The sequence below is a fragment of the Amphibalanus amphitrite genome, unplaced genomic scaffold (assembly GCF_019059575.1).
Source record: "Amphibalanus amphitrite isolate SeventyFive unplaced genomic scaffold, NRLGWU_Aamphi_draft 000773F_arrow, whole genome shotgun sequence".
In the NCBI taxonomy this organism is placed as follows: domain Eukaryota; kingdom Metazoa; phylum Arthropoda; class Thecostraca; order Balanomorpha; family Balanidae; genus Amphibalanus; species Amphibalanus amphitrite.
In genome coordinates, this window is record NW_024882267.1 from 321,454 (window position 1) to 335,864 (window position 14,411).

The window sequence follows — 14,411 nt, forward strand, 5'->3', positions numbered from 1 at the left end:
TACCCAGCACGCTGCCCGGCTGCTGCCAACACTGGCCGGACGGACTGCGGTGGCGGCCAACACCAAAACAATGTGACGACCCGCCCGCAGAGAGCAATGGGCCCATATTCACAACTGATGAGCGCCCCGGCGCGCCGCCCGTTCGATTTATTACAGCAGCCGCCGTCCAGAATTCCTAATGGGTTGGTAACGTTGGCTAGTTCATTAATAGTTTCGAAATGAATAGATGCAGCTTAAGCACAAAGGTGGTTCCGCTGTGGATACCGTCTAGCCACATTTTAACCCCACAAGTGATAAATAAATGTGTTCTCATTAAAATTGTTCAGGTTCACCATTTTTTCACAGCGGCAATGCTCCTACGGTCAGCGACTTTTCAGACGACTCCCTCACCGCAGGCCTCCTTAGCATGAATGGCAGGCTGCAGAGCAGTACAGGCAGAGGCCAGCTCCCCGGAGTCCTGGTCCTCAGATAACCCAGTCCAACGCCTCTCCCGCGAGACCAGAGCTGGCAGACGCCGGCTATATAGCACAGACTCGCCGCAGAATGGCAAGCGGCCCTGTGGAGCCGACAGACTCCCCTCCCCCTCCCCCGCCCCACTGAGTCGCGCTGGGAGCTGGAAGGGCTGGCAGCGCTCAGCAATTTGGACTCGTGAGACGAGCGGCGACAATAGCCCGGTCATGGCGGGACGACCCAGCGGCGTGCCAGGGCGCTGCCGCGCTGACCTGTCATGTCAGAGCAGAGGGAGCAGAGGAGAGAGAGAGAGAGAGAGAGAGAGAGAGAGGAGAGAGGAGAGAGGAGAGAGGAGAGAGGAGAGAGGAGAGAGGAGAGAGGAGAGAGGAGAGAGAGAGGAGAGGACAGAGAGGAGAGAGGAGAGAGAGAGACAGAGACAGAGACAGAGAGAGAGAGAGGAGAGAGGAGAGAGGAGAGAGGAGAGAGGAGAGAGGAGAGAGGAGAGAGGAGAGAGGAGAGAGGAGAGAGGAGAGAGGAGAGAGGAGAGAGGAGAGAGAGAGACAGAGAGACAGAGAGAGAGAGAGAGAGAGAGAGAGAGAGAGAGAGAGAGAGAGAGAGAGAGAGAGAGAGAGAGAGAGAGAGAGAGAGAGAGAGAGAGAGAGAGAGAGAGAGAGAGAGAGAGCATGGTGCCGATGCAGCTGCATCACAGCGCAAGGCGAGGCCCAACAAATCGACAACTGTTCTCACAGTAGTCGAACGGTGCCGACGTCACACCACTACACCGCCAGTATCACCACACCAGCTGCATAGTGTGCAAGAACATACCGCGACTGCGATTGCGTTCCTACCGCCACCGCTAGAGTGCCAGTCACGTGCCGTACTGTGCAGCTGCAGGTTCGGTGATGTCCCGGTGATGTCCCGATGATGTGCCAACAGCGTCAATGATGTCCCAATAATGTACCGAAGTAGCGTCAGTGGTGTGTTACTGATGCACAGGCAGCCGCTGTGACTAAGGCAGCATTATGTCATCCAAGTGTCACCGAGGCGTTTGAGTTACAAAATGCCATCCATGAGCTTTGACTATGCACGAATAGCAATGATGTTCCAAAAATACACGAAAGGGATAGAACAAAAAACGCCACAATACCATGGTGAGATACCATCAGTCCTTGTGGATAAGAAATCGTTAGAAAATAGCTACAGAACCCGTTTCCACCAAGTGATTCATCACCGGTTGTATATAATTCCTACCACAAACGGGCAACAAACCGCACTATTTGTATCCGTAATGAAGCTAGCGGAGCAATCAACATCATCGTACCGACGACGTGAAAACAAACAGACTGGCGTACGTTCTGCGCCCGCCCCCGTCCGAACAACATCTCACTGCTGCCAACCAACGGCAAGAGAGCCAGCCAGTTGCACCCTTGTGCGGCAGACCTGCAGACGATATTCGCATCTCACAGAGCTGGGCCTGTGTGGTCAAAAACACGCGAATGGCGTCCTCTGGTGGCCGCTCAAAAGCCCCGTTTCCATGACACTACGGACAGGATCGGATCGGCGAATCCGGATCGGCGAATCCGGATCAGCAGTGCCGTTTCCATGACCGATCCCTCCCGAAACGGGATTCGCACCGGGATTGGCCGATCCGGATCGGCTTCTCTAATCCGGGATTGGTAGACGTAACTGGCGCGCTGCGGCGATTTACTTCATAATTCCCTTCATAACGTTCTCAAGCTAATGCGAATCAAGCGGTAAGTTGTGTCTTTTCAGGGATCTGTGCCACCGTTTGTGCGCAGAGACTACCGACTGGCATGGATAACGACTGGGATTCAGCGACCACGCTGTCAGTGTTAAAGACTGTACGGCCGGCGGCGAGACTGTACCCGGCCGGCGGCGAGACTGTACGGCCGGCGGCGAGGGTCCCCGCCGCGGCGGGTAGGGGAGACGGCGCGACCTTGGCGCGTCCCCTAGTGTCGCGCGGTGCCGCTCGGGGAGGGTGGACATGGGTGTGCTGAGTGGTGTAGTGTCGTCTGTCGTCTTCTCTTGCGACCATGTAAGTTTCTACCGTGCTTTGTAACAATTGGTTAAGAAAATTTATCCCAATTATTGCAGCAAACATTAACCGCAGACCAAAACTGGCGCCGAAACGCTCAGTTCAAAATGGCGGCGGCGCCGCCTGCCGCAAAGGGAATAGTGCTGCCATATGCTGCCAAAGTGGGATCGAACGGGGCTAAAATAGCCAGAGCAAGAAACGGCGTCAGGGGATAGATAATGGCCCGCGGTGACATCGTCACAGGGCGGAGAAGTTCTGCCGTGACGCTGTCGCCAAATGGTTAACCCACGAGCCGCTGGGGGGGGGCATAAAGTTGCCCCCCCCCTTTACGTTTTGTGGAATATCTCCAAAACCTGATGAGCTACGAACGTGAAACTTGGCATAGCTTCAAATGAATACCTAGGCAATGTTTGAAGAAAGTTTGGTGGTTGTAGCATCTAAGATGACGTCACAGTGACGTCATAAAGTTTTGTCGTTTTCCGATATGGACCGTTTCTGATGACGCTGAGCATGAAACTCAACTGTAAATGAACTAGACAGCACCTGCTGCCATCCTAAAACATCTAAGTACACTTCCATCTAGTTCCTAACCAATAATCGGCCCTTTATATTCGGTCCCATATACCTGATGTATCGTGAGGAAACTGAGAGTCGCAAATCTACAATTTGACTTATGACGTCACTGTGACGTCATTTCAAATGGGATCGACACCAAATTTGGACACAACCTCGGCTAGGTATTCAGGAAGATGTGTGCAAAGTTTCGCTTCTCTATCTCTTCGCGTTGCGACGATATCGCCGCGGAAGTAAAGGGGGGGCAACTATATGCCCCCCCCCAGCGGCCGGCGGGTGGCGCGGAGGCCCAGCGGCCGCCGGGTTAACGTCCCAAAGTGACGCCATCATCAACTCGCCGGGGCCGATGCCTCAATGCTTCAACCCAGTGGCGATGCGTCGGTCCGTCAGGCTTGCACGACGCACGCGTTGGACCGTCGCGTTGCCCGCTGGGTATGACATGTGGTAATTAGTGAGGGGTCACTGGCGGTGCCTGCCTTCCACCAGAGTATCTTAGATACGGACCGTTCAACATAAAGAGGATGGTTTCAGACACTGGCCGATGCAAGATTACTTTACTACCAGGTGATGCAGGGATGAATTTGCCTTTTTCCTTGTCAATGCAGACCGATGCCAAAAGTCTCTGCAGAAGTCCACATTCGAACAGGATCTTCGGATGGACGAAGACTCCAAAGCTCCGCCCATTGCACTTTACGACTTCCGGCTGAGTGTGTGGAATGGCATCTCGATAAAAGCCAGCCATGCAGTCAGCAGGAACAGGAATTCGGCACAGTCACCCGACGGGAAGCATCCAAAGCCTGGCCCAGAGGCCAGTTTCACCAATAAAAAACAGACGGCTGCGATTATTTTTTGACAAAACGATAGTCTCAAAATGTCATTTACTGCTGAAAATACTAATCGCTGACTTGAAAAATGTAATAACTTAGCTTTCAAGTGCTATATTAATTGGTCAGCAATTACTTTTTCCACCGGTAAATAGGATTTATAGACTATCGTTTTGTCAAAAAATAATCGCAGCCGTCTGTTTTTTATTGGTGAAACTGGCCTCTGAACACTCATCAACACCACCATCAACATGCCGATCAACCTTGATCAGGCATTCCTTCCTGTCGCCCGCAACTAACCGAATATATAACACCACCAAAATGAGGCATCAAATGCCATCAAAATAGAGCGCAGGTCGGTCGAAGGTAAGGCCGTCTCATTCTATCCGAAAGCGCAGCCACCACACCCACCTCGCACTCCTTATCAGGAGCTCCAGCGAAGCAGCAGATGCAGCACGCGTCGTCATCATAGTACTGCGGCATCAGCTTCCGCCGTCGCTTCTCCCTGCGCTGACCGGGCCGGCCCCGGTACGAGAAGCGGCGCCGCGAGGCGCGCACTATCGACACCCAGTCGATCATTGCGGTGTCTGATCACGCCAGCAGTCGCACAACGCTCGGTCACAGCCACAAGAAGGCGGTGCGCGATTCGATAGGCGATGAGACAGAGGCACAGGCTCAGCTCAGCGGGCTGAGGCGCGCGAGGCACTGTGAGAGGCACCAAGGGGGACACTGCGGGGAGCGCGCGGTCACACCAGGGAACGCGGAGGGCGGCACCGCTCAACAAGTGGCGTCCGCGGCGGCGCTCCGACTGCTTCGGCGGCGAGTCGTCGGCGACGGCGCGCGGCGCGTCGGCCGGCCTGGCGTCGGCCGCGTCTGGGCGCTCGGCGGCGACGGCGGCGCCGGCGCGCCAGCCCCGACGGGCGGCACTTGGCAGCGCCGTCCCGTCCCGGTCGGCGAGCCCCGCTGTTCCACCGCTCTGACGCCGACCGGTCACGTTCTCCGGCCCGGCACGGATGCCAATGTCGGCAGCGGGAGCGGGGGGCGGGCCGGACGGACGGCCCAGTGGCCAGTGGCTCCACACCTGTCCGAGAGCGGCCAACGCAAACACGACTAACGGCATCGGACAGCAGGCTGTCGGCGGCGAGCGCTGAGCAATGGATAACAGTCGGTGGCCCTTCAAAGAGCCACGCCGGGCAATGACAAAACAGTCGGTGGCCCTTGATCGACCCAGGCCACCAGTTATTACCGCAGTAGAGGTGTTTACCCGCCCGCGAAAACGACCCAAAAACGGGATGATAAATGACTCTCAATGAACCAAGCAAGACCAAACAGCCAAACAGAGAGACTGGCCTGGGTGTTTGCCAACGGGTGGTGCTAAACGTTCACCGGCAGTGACATAATTACGTGGCGCCAACCCATACACCGTCTGTACGAACAAGATGTAGTTTTAATAGAGAGCTTGATATCAAAGATGTCACTGCCAGGTTTCAGCCAGAAGGGTGGCTAGCATTCACATTTTCAGCCGAACTCCATCGCTAAACCGACTCTATGTTATGATTAAAACCAGTTTAGGCAGACTTCATTATAAGTTGGGCGATTAAGAAATGGAAGTAATAAATACAAAATGAATAACCAGCATGAGAATTGAGATAAGAACATAAATTGAAACGCTTCTTCGCTGTGACTAGAGGATTATGCGCCTGTCGACACACAGGACAGAGTGCTGAAACTGCAGCAGCTGCTTGACAGCGTCACCACCATCCACACGGTCATAAAATGCAACGATTTCGATGTTAAGGCTGTAAAACTTCAAACTGTTTAGACTGACGAGTGTTTAAATTACGAAATATGTTGAATGAAGCAGGCGTGACGTTAGTTATGTGTGCTGCAACAGTTAAGAAAAAGGGGAAAATGAATTGTGAGCTTGCCATTGTTGCAGCAATTGTATAAAGAAGTAAATTTCAAGCACGTAAACAAAAACAAAAATCCTTCAGTGTCTTAAAGGTACAACGAGTGAGCCACCAAAGTTAGGCATTCGACACTCATGAAATAAATGACACGCTATAAGTTCAAAGCAGCTCTAATACAGTGCCTATGAAAACCAATCTTCCTGTAATAGCTTCATTTCCGCCAACGTCTGACTGATGTCGCACTAAAAGTCTCGCAAAACAGTTCATATTTTTCATCCAATCATTTTAATCAATACATTACGTGTCAAGTAAACAGATTCAGAAACCGACCGAGACAGCATTTCGACAGTGCTGGGCCCCCGCGCCCACATCCTATTTAGTCACATTGCACCCAGGGTTCTCCATTGGAGACGTACACAGGCTAGTAGGGACGGACGGTCTTCTCTCCTGGCCCCGTCATTTATCCCGCGCCCTGCTGGGGGTCCTGGATTTCCACGCCCTGCTGGGGGGGGGGGGGGGTGTTTGAACACCCCCCCTTGTAACTCGGCTCCTGGGCCACGTAGCGATACGCGGAAGGCGGCGTTCGAAAGAGCGTCAAAAATAATGACGAAATCACTTCGGTCAATTTTTTGGTCAGGTCAAAGGTCAGGTCACCAGAGGTCATTGAAGGCAAAATTTCGCCGATTTCCAGGTCGAATGTCGACAATTTCCAAGAAGCCAACGCATAACTCGGGAACCAATAGAGCTACAGCGCCGCGGAAAAGCGCATTCGATAGCCCTATTAACGCCCTTTCTGAATAATTCTCTCAGATTTGACCTAACGTCAACGGTTTTGCCTGCAGGGGGCAAAAACTGCAAAAATAGCCGATTTTTTCGAAAACAGTTTTTCTGCAATAACTTTTGACCCAAGCCTTGTACGAGCTTACTTTTACCGGCATCGTGTTCCTCTCGTCAAGACGCATCGAATGAACTATGACTTGACCTTGAAAGGTCAACTTGAAAATTTGACCTCAGGTCAAGGTCATGACCTGACCGGAAAGGGTCATGTTGCATAGCAGTCGATCCGTATCGTCGAGCTGAACACATCTAAGGCGTTTTCATCGCTCTAGCATGCCTCTATCAAAAGTTATTTGCGAAAAACTGTTAGATACCATTCGTGACCTAAGATGACCTCAGGGCATAAACAAGGGTCACGGACACCATTTTCAAGTTCAGTGTGTCTAAACCACTTGTAATTCGGTGTTTGGGAGTGTTTATAATGTCTTTCATCCAAAAGAGGCGCATTTCAATTTTCTCCCATTGACTTATAATGGGGAGGTCGCAAAATTGACCTGACCTTAGGTCATCGATATCAAAATTCTGAGATATAAATTTTGTACATGCTATTGCTCTCAGCAATCGCTGAAAGTTTCAAAGCGATCGGTCACTCGGTGTAGCTATGACAGACATTGAAAGTTTTTATGAGGTGAGGTCACTTCAAGTGACCTGGTGACCTGACCTTGAATGACCTTGGTCTGAAATTTTCACAACATGTGTAGAATTGATGTATGATAAGGTGTACCAAAAACGGCGGCGCTCCGCGCCGCCGTTTTTGAGATATTCGCAAAAAACCACAAGGGGGGGTGTTCAAACACCCCCCCCCCAGCAGGGCGCGGGTTATTGTTCTTTTCTCGTATTTCTCCCGCCCCGAGCGCCACACGACCCTGCCGTCTCACACTGCCGTCAGCGCCGGCTCGAGTCGAACACAGACCAGGAGTAATGACTGCTGTCTCACCAGCCGCCAGCCGAGCGCACTGGGCGCCGCGAGGGCCACACCATTTGTCTTGGCACCCCGCGTCGCGAGCCGCGAGCCGCGAGCCACGAGCTACGAGCCACGAGCGCGAGCCGTGCGCCGCGAGTCACACCACGCCACGAGTCAAAGCTACAAGCCATGCGCCACGCTGCGTGCTACACGTCTTCAGTTCCATGCACTGAACTCGTTCCATGCTAACGCGCGGGTCACCAACAGATGGCGCGCAGGTCGCGGGGCATACGGAACACAGCCTGTGGGACTCATTTGGAGGCTCAGTTTGCCGACATGATGGCCGTTCGAGATATCCCCAGGGGGTGTTTGACGTCGTCTGGGCTCGGGACACACAGTCCGTAGCGGACTAACGCTGAACTCGCAATGTCAAGCGAGCTAACGCTAGACACGGCTTGACCTCCCATTTCCCAGGGCAGCGCTTGATAGGTCTACATTTAAGTTTTTTATTCTTTACTCAATGACGAACAGTTTACTGCATTCAACAGCACAGATATTCAATTATTCATTTCTCGAAGTGAAGTGGGATATCATTTATCAAGCTTTAAATCATTAGTACGTTTTATATTTTACGCTTTCTCAATGTTCTGCAAGTATCACTATTTTTACAAAAAAGATCATTGAATGTAAGAACTGAAGTTTGCTACGCAAAACCAGTCTCCGCACCAGAGAGCGATTCCATCTACTAGATATAAGCATGAATATATCAGCCAAATATATATTCAGAATAGGGAAGGGAAAATGTGCATGTCTGTTTTATGCGGAGCATGTCGCGTTGTCATTACAATGACCTCAACACGAGCGTCCCTCATCGAAAAAAAAACTGACATCTCGGTCAATTAACCTTTCAGGAGAAACAACTGCACTCAAAACTCGCTAAAAAGGACGTTATTTGCTAAGCGTATGTGCGCAGATCAAAGCAAATAATCCAGAATCAATACAAATCATTTCCACTGTTGACGTCTCCCGGATAGCGGCAGAAGCGCATTTCCCACTGCACGCATCACGCGCTGAACTGACGCGAAAGGGCAGTGTTTCCTTTCGACGAACGCAAGCAGTGCTGATGTTTGATATGCGCTTGATATCAATGCAGCTCGTAACAAGCAACATGCTTCCTTCTCGAAAATAATTCCATGATACTGCTCTAATAAAAGCTCACATTGTTGTTGAATGAGGGCTCGTAAGAATTTACCTATAAACGGGACCTGCTCAATAATCACATGTGTATAATTCTGAAAGAGTTCGGGGAAGCTTGAATAAAACATTTTCATTCTGTAATTATCGATCTGCACATCTCAGCGGAAGAGAGAAAAAAAAAACTTTAAGTGCGTTTGGTGAGTTCAATCAGCCGAATAGCACATCTATACATGCTGGTTGTAGCCATTCTTCAAATTAATCAATTACACACCAAATAAACCCATTCGCATTGCAGATCGCCAGCGACGCCCACAGTACCAAACAGCGGCATTCTCTGCGGAGGAGTCCACTGCCTGTACCGAAATCAGCCGCACTCCCCAGACGACCGCCGTCCCTAATTACAATCACCGGCTTCTAATCCCAGTACATCCGGCAGGCTACACCACCGGCTGGGTAGGGATTGGAGCGTCGCCATAGAGGCGACCTTCAGATCTCCAGGAGCCAGTGCGAACATACGCTCAGACATGTGCCGAGATACAATTATAACCGGCGTCGACGGAGCCAACTCGCCCGGCCGGGCGGACGGCAGGATACCGGTCCAGGCGCCGGGCCGGGCCGAACGCCAGAGCGGCGAGTGCGGCAGACACGGGGGATGCCTGGCCAACCACCTGAGCATGTTTCTTTAAATATAGGTGACTAGAGGATGTCGCTGTCTCGGTTCGATCGCAGGTCGTGGCAAGATGACGTCGCCAGTGACTATTATAGCCAGAGTTGACCTAACAACAGTCGTAGCTAGGTAAAGAGACACTCTGCACCGCCTTCAAGACTGTCTGCACTGCTTTAGACAACACCCGCTGTAATTACAATTTGTCAATGGCTGTATGAAGCACCGCCCCCAAGTCTTCCGATGATTATCGACCAATGACAAACAAAGAAAAACATCCACAAAGTTACAATTCGATGCTACCCAGAATGGTATAATACCTAACAGGCAGTGCAAAACACACTTGCTCACAAGCTGTCACTGCCACCAATACAAGCTTTGCTGCTCGTAAACGAGCCCTTTCGAGAGAAAAAGCTTAGTTGAAAGGCTGCTTTGCATCGATGCCCGTCATCGCACATTCTTCTCTCACCTCAGTTATGAACTATCTCAAAATCATTTCTGGAGGGATAAGAAGGCAGGATAATTATTTATGCTACACTATCTCCACAGGTGTGTCACAGCCCACCCCTTCAGAGGCACCAATCGGCCCAGTGAGGTGACTGCCGTCCCGCCCGCGACCCCCTGAGTCAATCCAGTGGCACTAAGGTGACTGCCGTCCCGCCCGCCGCCACCTGGGTCAATCCAGTGACACTAAGGTGACTATCGTCCCTCCCTCCGCCACCTGGGTCAATCAGTGGCCGGTGGCCACCCACGCTATCGCCGTTCGGTCTCCGATCAATAGCCGTTACCGACAAAACCTGGCCCTAATAGCACAACGGTCACCGCGTGTCGCCCGTGAACGGTTTATTGTGAGGGTAAGTCGTAACGGGGACCAAAGCGTGTTAGTAATTTGTTAGTCATTATAGCGCAATCTTATATTGGATATGGAAACGGCTCCCCTAAAATAAGTCAATCAGATGTCAAAAGTTGGCATGATAGAAGTGGGCATTGAGAGCCATAGAAAAAAAATCGCTTGCACGAGCCATTAATGCAGTATTCGTTTCACGACTTTGGTGTCAGACTATGCAGCACCCAAGCGTCAATGAGGTAGGAAGGTGTATGTAGTGTGCACCACGTAGGCATGGCATGTGTACCTACCTGAACATGACCGGGTATACGATGGAATCTGATAAGGCGTCTTCTCGAGTATGCGGTGTTAAAACGATACATAAGCCTCATGGACGACAGTTCCCACTACACAAACTTGTAACAATGTTGAAGCCATTGCTATTCAATTTCTAGTCAAGCTCGCAGCCACGCGACTGCCGACTATGCGCCACCTATGGGGTGTTAGGCGAACTATTACTTCTCTTACACGGCCAGAGGTCTCTGCGCCCGAGGCACAGCACAAATCAGCCTTCGATGGGATGCAATGATATGAATTATCCTAGATGTGTCATCTATCTGAAACATAAGCTCTGCCAATAAACTCGACTTTCTGTATAAACACTTTCATAATCATAATGAAGCCTTTGCCAGCTGGGAACCACCGCCATACATGAAGCGACAGCCCGCATCGTCGCATCCACTATAGTGTGGTCGTCTCTTTCATGCCGTACGTCGTCGCTTGATTGAAACTCGGATTTCCATGAATGATGCATCCAATCGATGAACAATGAGCCGTTCAAAAAAGCCCACAGATATGCTTCACTCATAATTCGAAAGTGATGCCTCACGACCCATAGTCGACCATGTCCCGCGGTCGTGACCTACGACCAGTGTCAGGCGACGATGACTCGTATTATCTAACAAATGACTCATGGCATTTGGCCCGGCACCTGCTCCTGCCTCCTAGTGACCCGTGACATACGACCTGGTGTCCCGGTGACCCCGACTGACCTTTTCGATGATGAGACTGCCTGGGGAGATGGGTGCTGCGGCCGAGTCCCATTTGTTGGCCACCTGAATCGTCTCGGTCGTTTTCTGAGACACCGTCTTACTCTCATCGAGCAGTGTCAGCTCGTAAAACTCTTGAATGTCTGCGGACAGAAGGGAAGGCGTCATTGGAAAGATGCACCATACAAAACAGACGTGGTTATCAAAGTAATTACTCCCAATGCATTTGTTTACTTATTTGGTTGTATTTGGTTAGATCCTTTCCATACGAGAGCGCTACTTCATGGCTATGATATGGTAGGCAAGGGGAATGTATTGGGATAATGCGACTACCAACTACCACAGTCGCGACTGTAACCGTCACTTGAGAAAGACCATCCTTGAAAAAGGCACAAAAGGTCACCTCAAATGTGTCACCTGCCCTGCCTTCACTGGTTGCCTGGTAGCTCGTTGACCAACAGCCCCGGGCAGGGGAGAGTGATCAATGATGGATATGGGTATTGGGAAAAGTCCTAAGGATGTCGACGACGATGTCGAAACTTCTCATGTTTCGACATCAGCAAGGACAGCGTCGCATACCAATGTTACATGCATGCTTTGAACTTAGTTCCGTGATATGACACTGAAAGCCGTCAAAACAAGGTCACTTAGCATTGCAGCAGTTGCCAGATTCAAATAACATAGCAAGCTTAGGTACTCTGCCCGTTTAAAAATCATAATTCACTTGCTAAATCTGCCCTTGCCTGCGTAATAATGCTTTGAAATAATTCGAATTGATTCGAGGCGTAGAGATGCATTGATTTCATGCTATACTGCTTCAATGCTTTCTACACAGATCCATCCCAGGATAGCCAATTAACAGGAAACAAATATTTCATAACGCTAGGGTAATTATTAAGAAACAAACCACCGCAAGTTGGGCAATTTATAGTTCCAACGGTCATAATCAAGCGTCATTAATCAAGCACACTTCGAAAGGGAAATGTAGCACACTTATTAATCGTCCATCCGTTCGCTCACTGACCTGACACCAAAGTTCGGGAGGTGCTAATACAGACAGCTCGTTTGACGGCGCCACAATGCCACCACACATCAACCCTGCAGTTACCTGCCACTCAACACGTAGCCATAAACACAACACTGGCAATTCCAACTCGACGTCTTATGGCAGCCGGAAATTTATTGGACGGCGGAACTGTCGAAATGAAGTCATTGGTCGGCCAAGTTCCGCTTCATCGAAATGCATTGCGAATGAATTGAGACCTTTTACGTAACAGCGACGTAGCTGGCATTTTAGACATGGCCCAAAGCAGCTCACCAAGCAGCCCCAAAGCGACCTGCCAATCCCGATAAGAGATCGACCCAACTATGCACAGGGCACGTTTGACAATTTGAGCCTTCCAGCGCACGTTGTCAGTTTATAGAATACCTAAGTCATTTCTGATCCAACTGGCCTGAGCGATAGAGATGTTGATCGTCACACAATAACATCACCACCCGACAAAATGTCTCTTCTCCAGACACTGTGACCTTTGATCCACTATCCCAGACTCCATTCTCCTCAACTCAGTCACACAGGTTAACTAATCATTTCCGTTTCCTGATTCCGTCTCTCCGCGCTATGAACCCCGGAGCTCAGCTAGAACTGGCGGCTCTCTATACAGAATTGCTGGCAAACTTTGACCGGTAGAACTCCGACATCCGGTAGCGTTTCAGAACACCGGAACAGGTGTGTCGCGCACCGTCCCTGGGGAGTGAGATGAGTACCACTGCCCTGCCACGTGCCTCAGTGCCTCAGTGGCGGGGAAGGTGAGCGTCGGAGTGATGCTGGCGAAGGTGTGGGGACGAAGGCAGGTGCAATCCACTGAGCTGCTCGTGGTGTTTGTAGAAACGAATAAATGCTGCATTAGGAAATTATGGACTAGAACTACCAGGAGCCAATGTCATTTATTTGTGAGTTCAGTTTTCGCAACCGAAAAGCGGCGGCTACATAAAGTATAAACTAGAATGCAGAGTTACCACTCGCACCATTATAAGGGAGCCCTTAGGAAACTGATGTCAATAATGAAGCACGCAATAAACATGCTGTATTTCTTCACAACAAATCTTTTCAGACATGACAACGTTGAAAAGCCGTGCTTTGCACGGAAGACAGCACAACACATAGTAACTACAAACATTGCATCATACACATTACCTCCACTTTTTACCTCGTAGCGCCGTTCCCGCGAGCACTGGTGTAGGCAAACATTATAAACGATTCACCGCCTGCACATTGGATCCGGACTTCCTCCTCATTCATTCACAGCATAGTTAACAGCTACATACAACAGCTGCTAGTGTGGGTCATTAGCTGCATTCAGCAACGATTACGGCAGCTTCAGCAGCTGCCGGCGGGGACTTCCTCGGGCAGCCGCTGCCCGAGGAAGTCTCGCTCGCTAGGGACCAGCCTTAGATGGATCGCTGCTCCGACCGGCAGATCGGTCAAGGCCGATCTGCCACCCAGTCGATAAGGGCAGTCCAGACCACCGCCGCGCCGCGACCATATGACCAGCCCACGCCGGCCATCCGTCATAGGTTACGATAAACGGGGCCGGTTGCCGGGCAACGCGTGGGCCTTATCCGCTTGGTAGCGTCGACTTTGTCACATACTATGACACCCAGTTGTGATGGTGATTGCAAGTCTCATTTTTTTATCAAGAGCAAGGCAGTCTGTAGAAAACAAAATGGTCTGAAAATACACAAGTCGGTCTCCAAAAACGTCAGATGATCCTTTCAGGTCAGATCGACTAGCGAACGAATCGGGATGTTTTCGAAGCACTTCAGCGCTTCCATCGATCTCGGCAGCTCTGAAGTGGAGCAAGAGACCGATAACCGAGGCCGTAGTGGTGACGAGCGTCGCGGTGATCAGGACGAGGCGATGATGGTCGTTGACGTCATGGACGTGGAGCAAGCGAGCCGCCACCGCTGGGTGAAGGCGTCCGGTCAACATCGTGCAACAGAGGTCCTCGACCACAACCCAGCGTAAGCGGCCTCTGCAACTTCTGCGGAGGAGGCGACGGTACTTCCAGTTCGGACTCTTCGGGGAAATCAAACAAGATCACACGTGGTGGCAGGTGGT

At 51.0% G+C, this 14,411-nt stretch overlaps 1 protein-coding gene across 8 annotated transcripts in view; it reads right to left on the reverse strand.

Moving 5' to 3' along the window:
• Positions 1-11,450, reverse strand: part of LOC122365931 (disks large 1 tumor suppressor protein-like) — a 96,064-nt gene extending 84,614 nt beyond the window's left edge. For 4 of the 8 annotated variants that reach the window (XM_043337588.1, XM_043337587.1, XM_043337586.1 and 1 more), the window contains exon 1: positions 11,294-11,450. Coding sequence is in view for 4 of the 8 variants with exons in the window: in XM_043337583.1 (XP_043193518.1) it covers positions 4,315-4,482 (168 nt within the window). In the remaining 4 variants the exon portion in view is untranslated. Of the gene's footprint in view, positions 1-4,314; positions 4,892-11,293 lie in introns of those variants that run through there. The other 4 variants (XM_043337584.1, XM_043337581.1, XM_043337580.1 and 1 more) reach the window with 2 other exon arrangements.
• Positions 11,451-14,411: the final 2,961 nt, after the last annotated feature.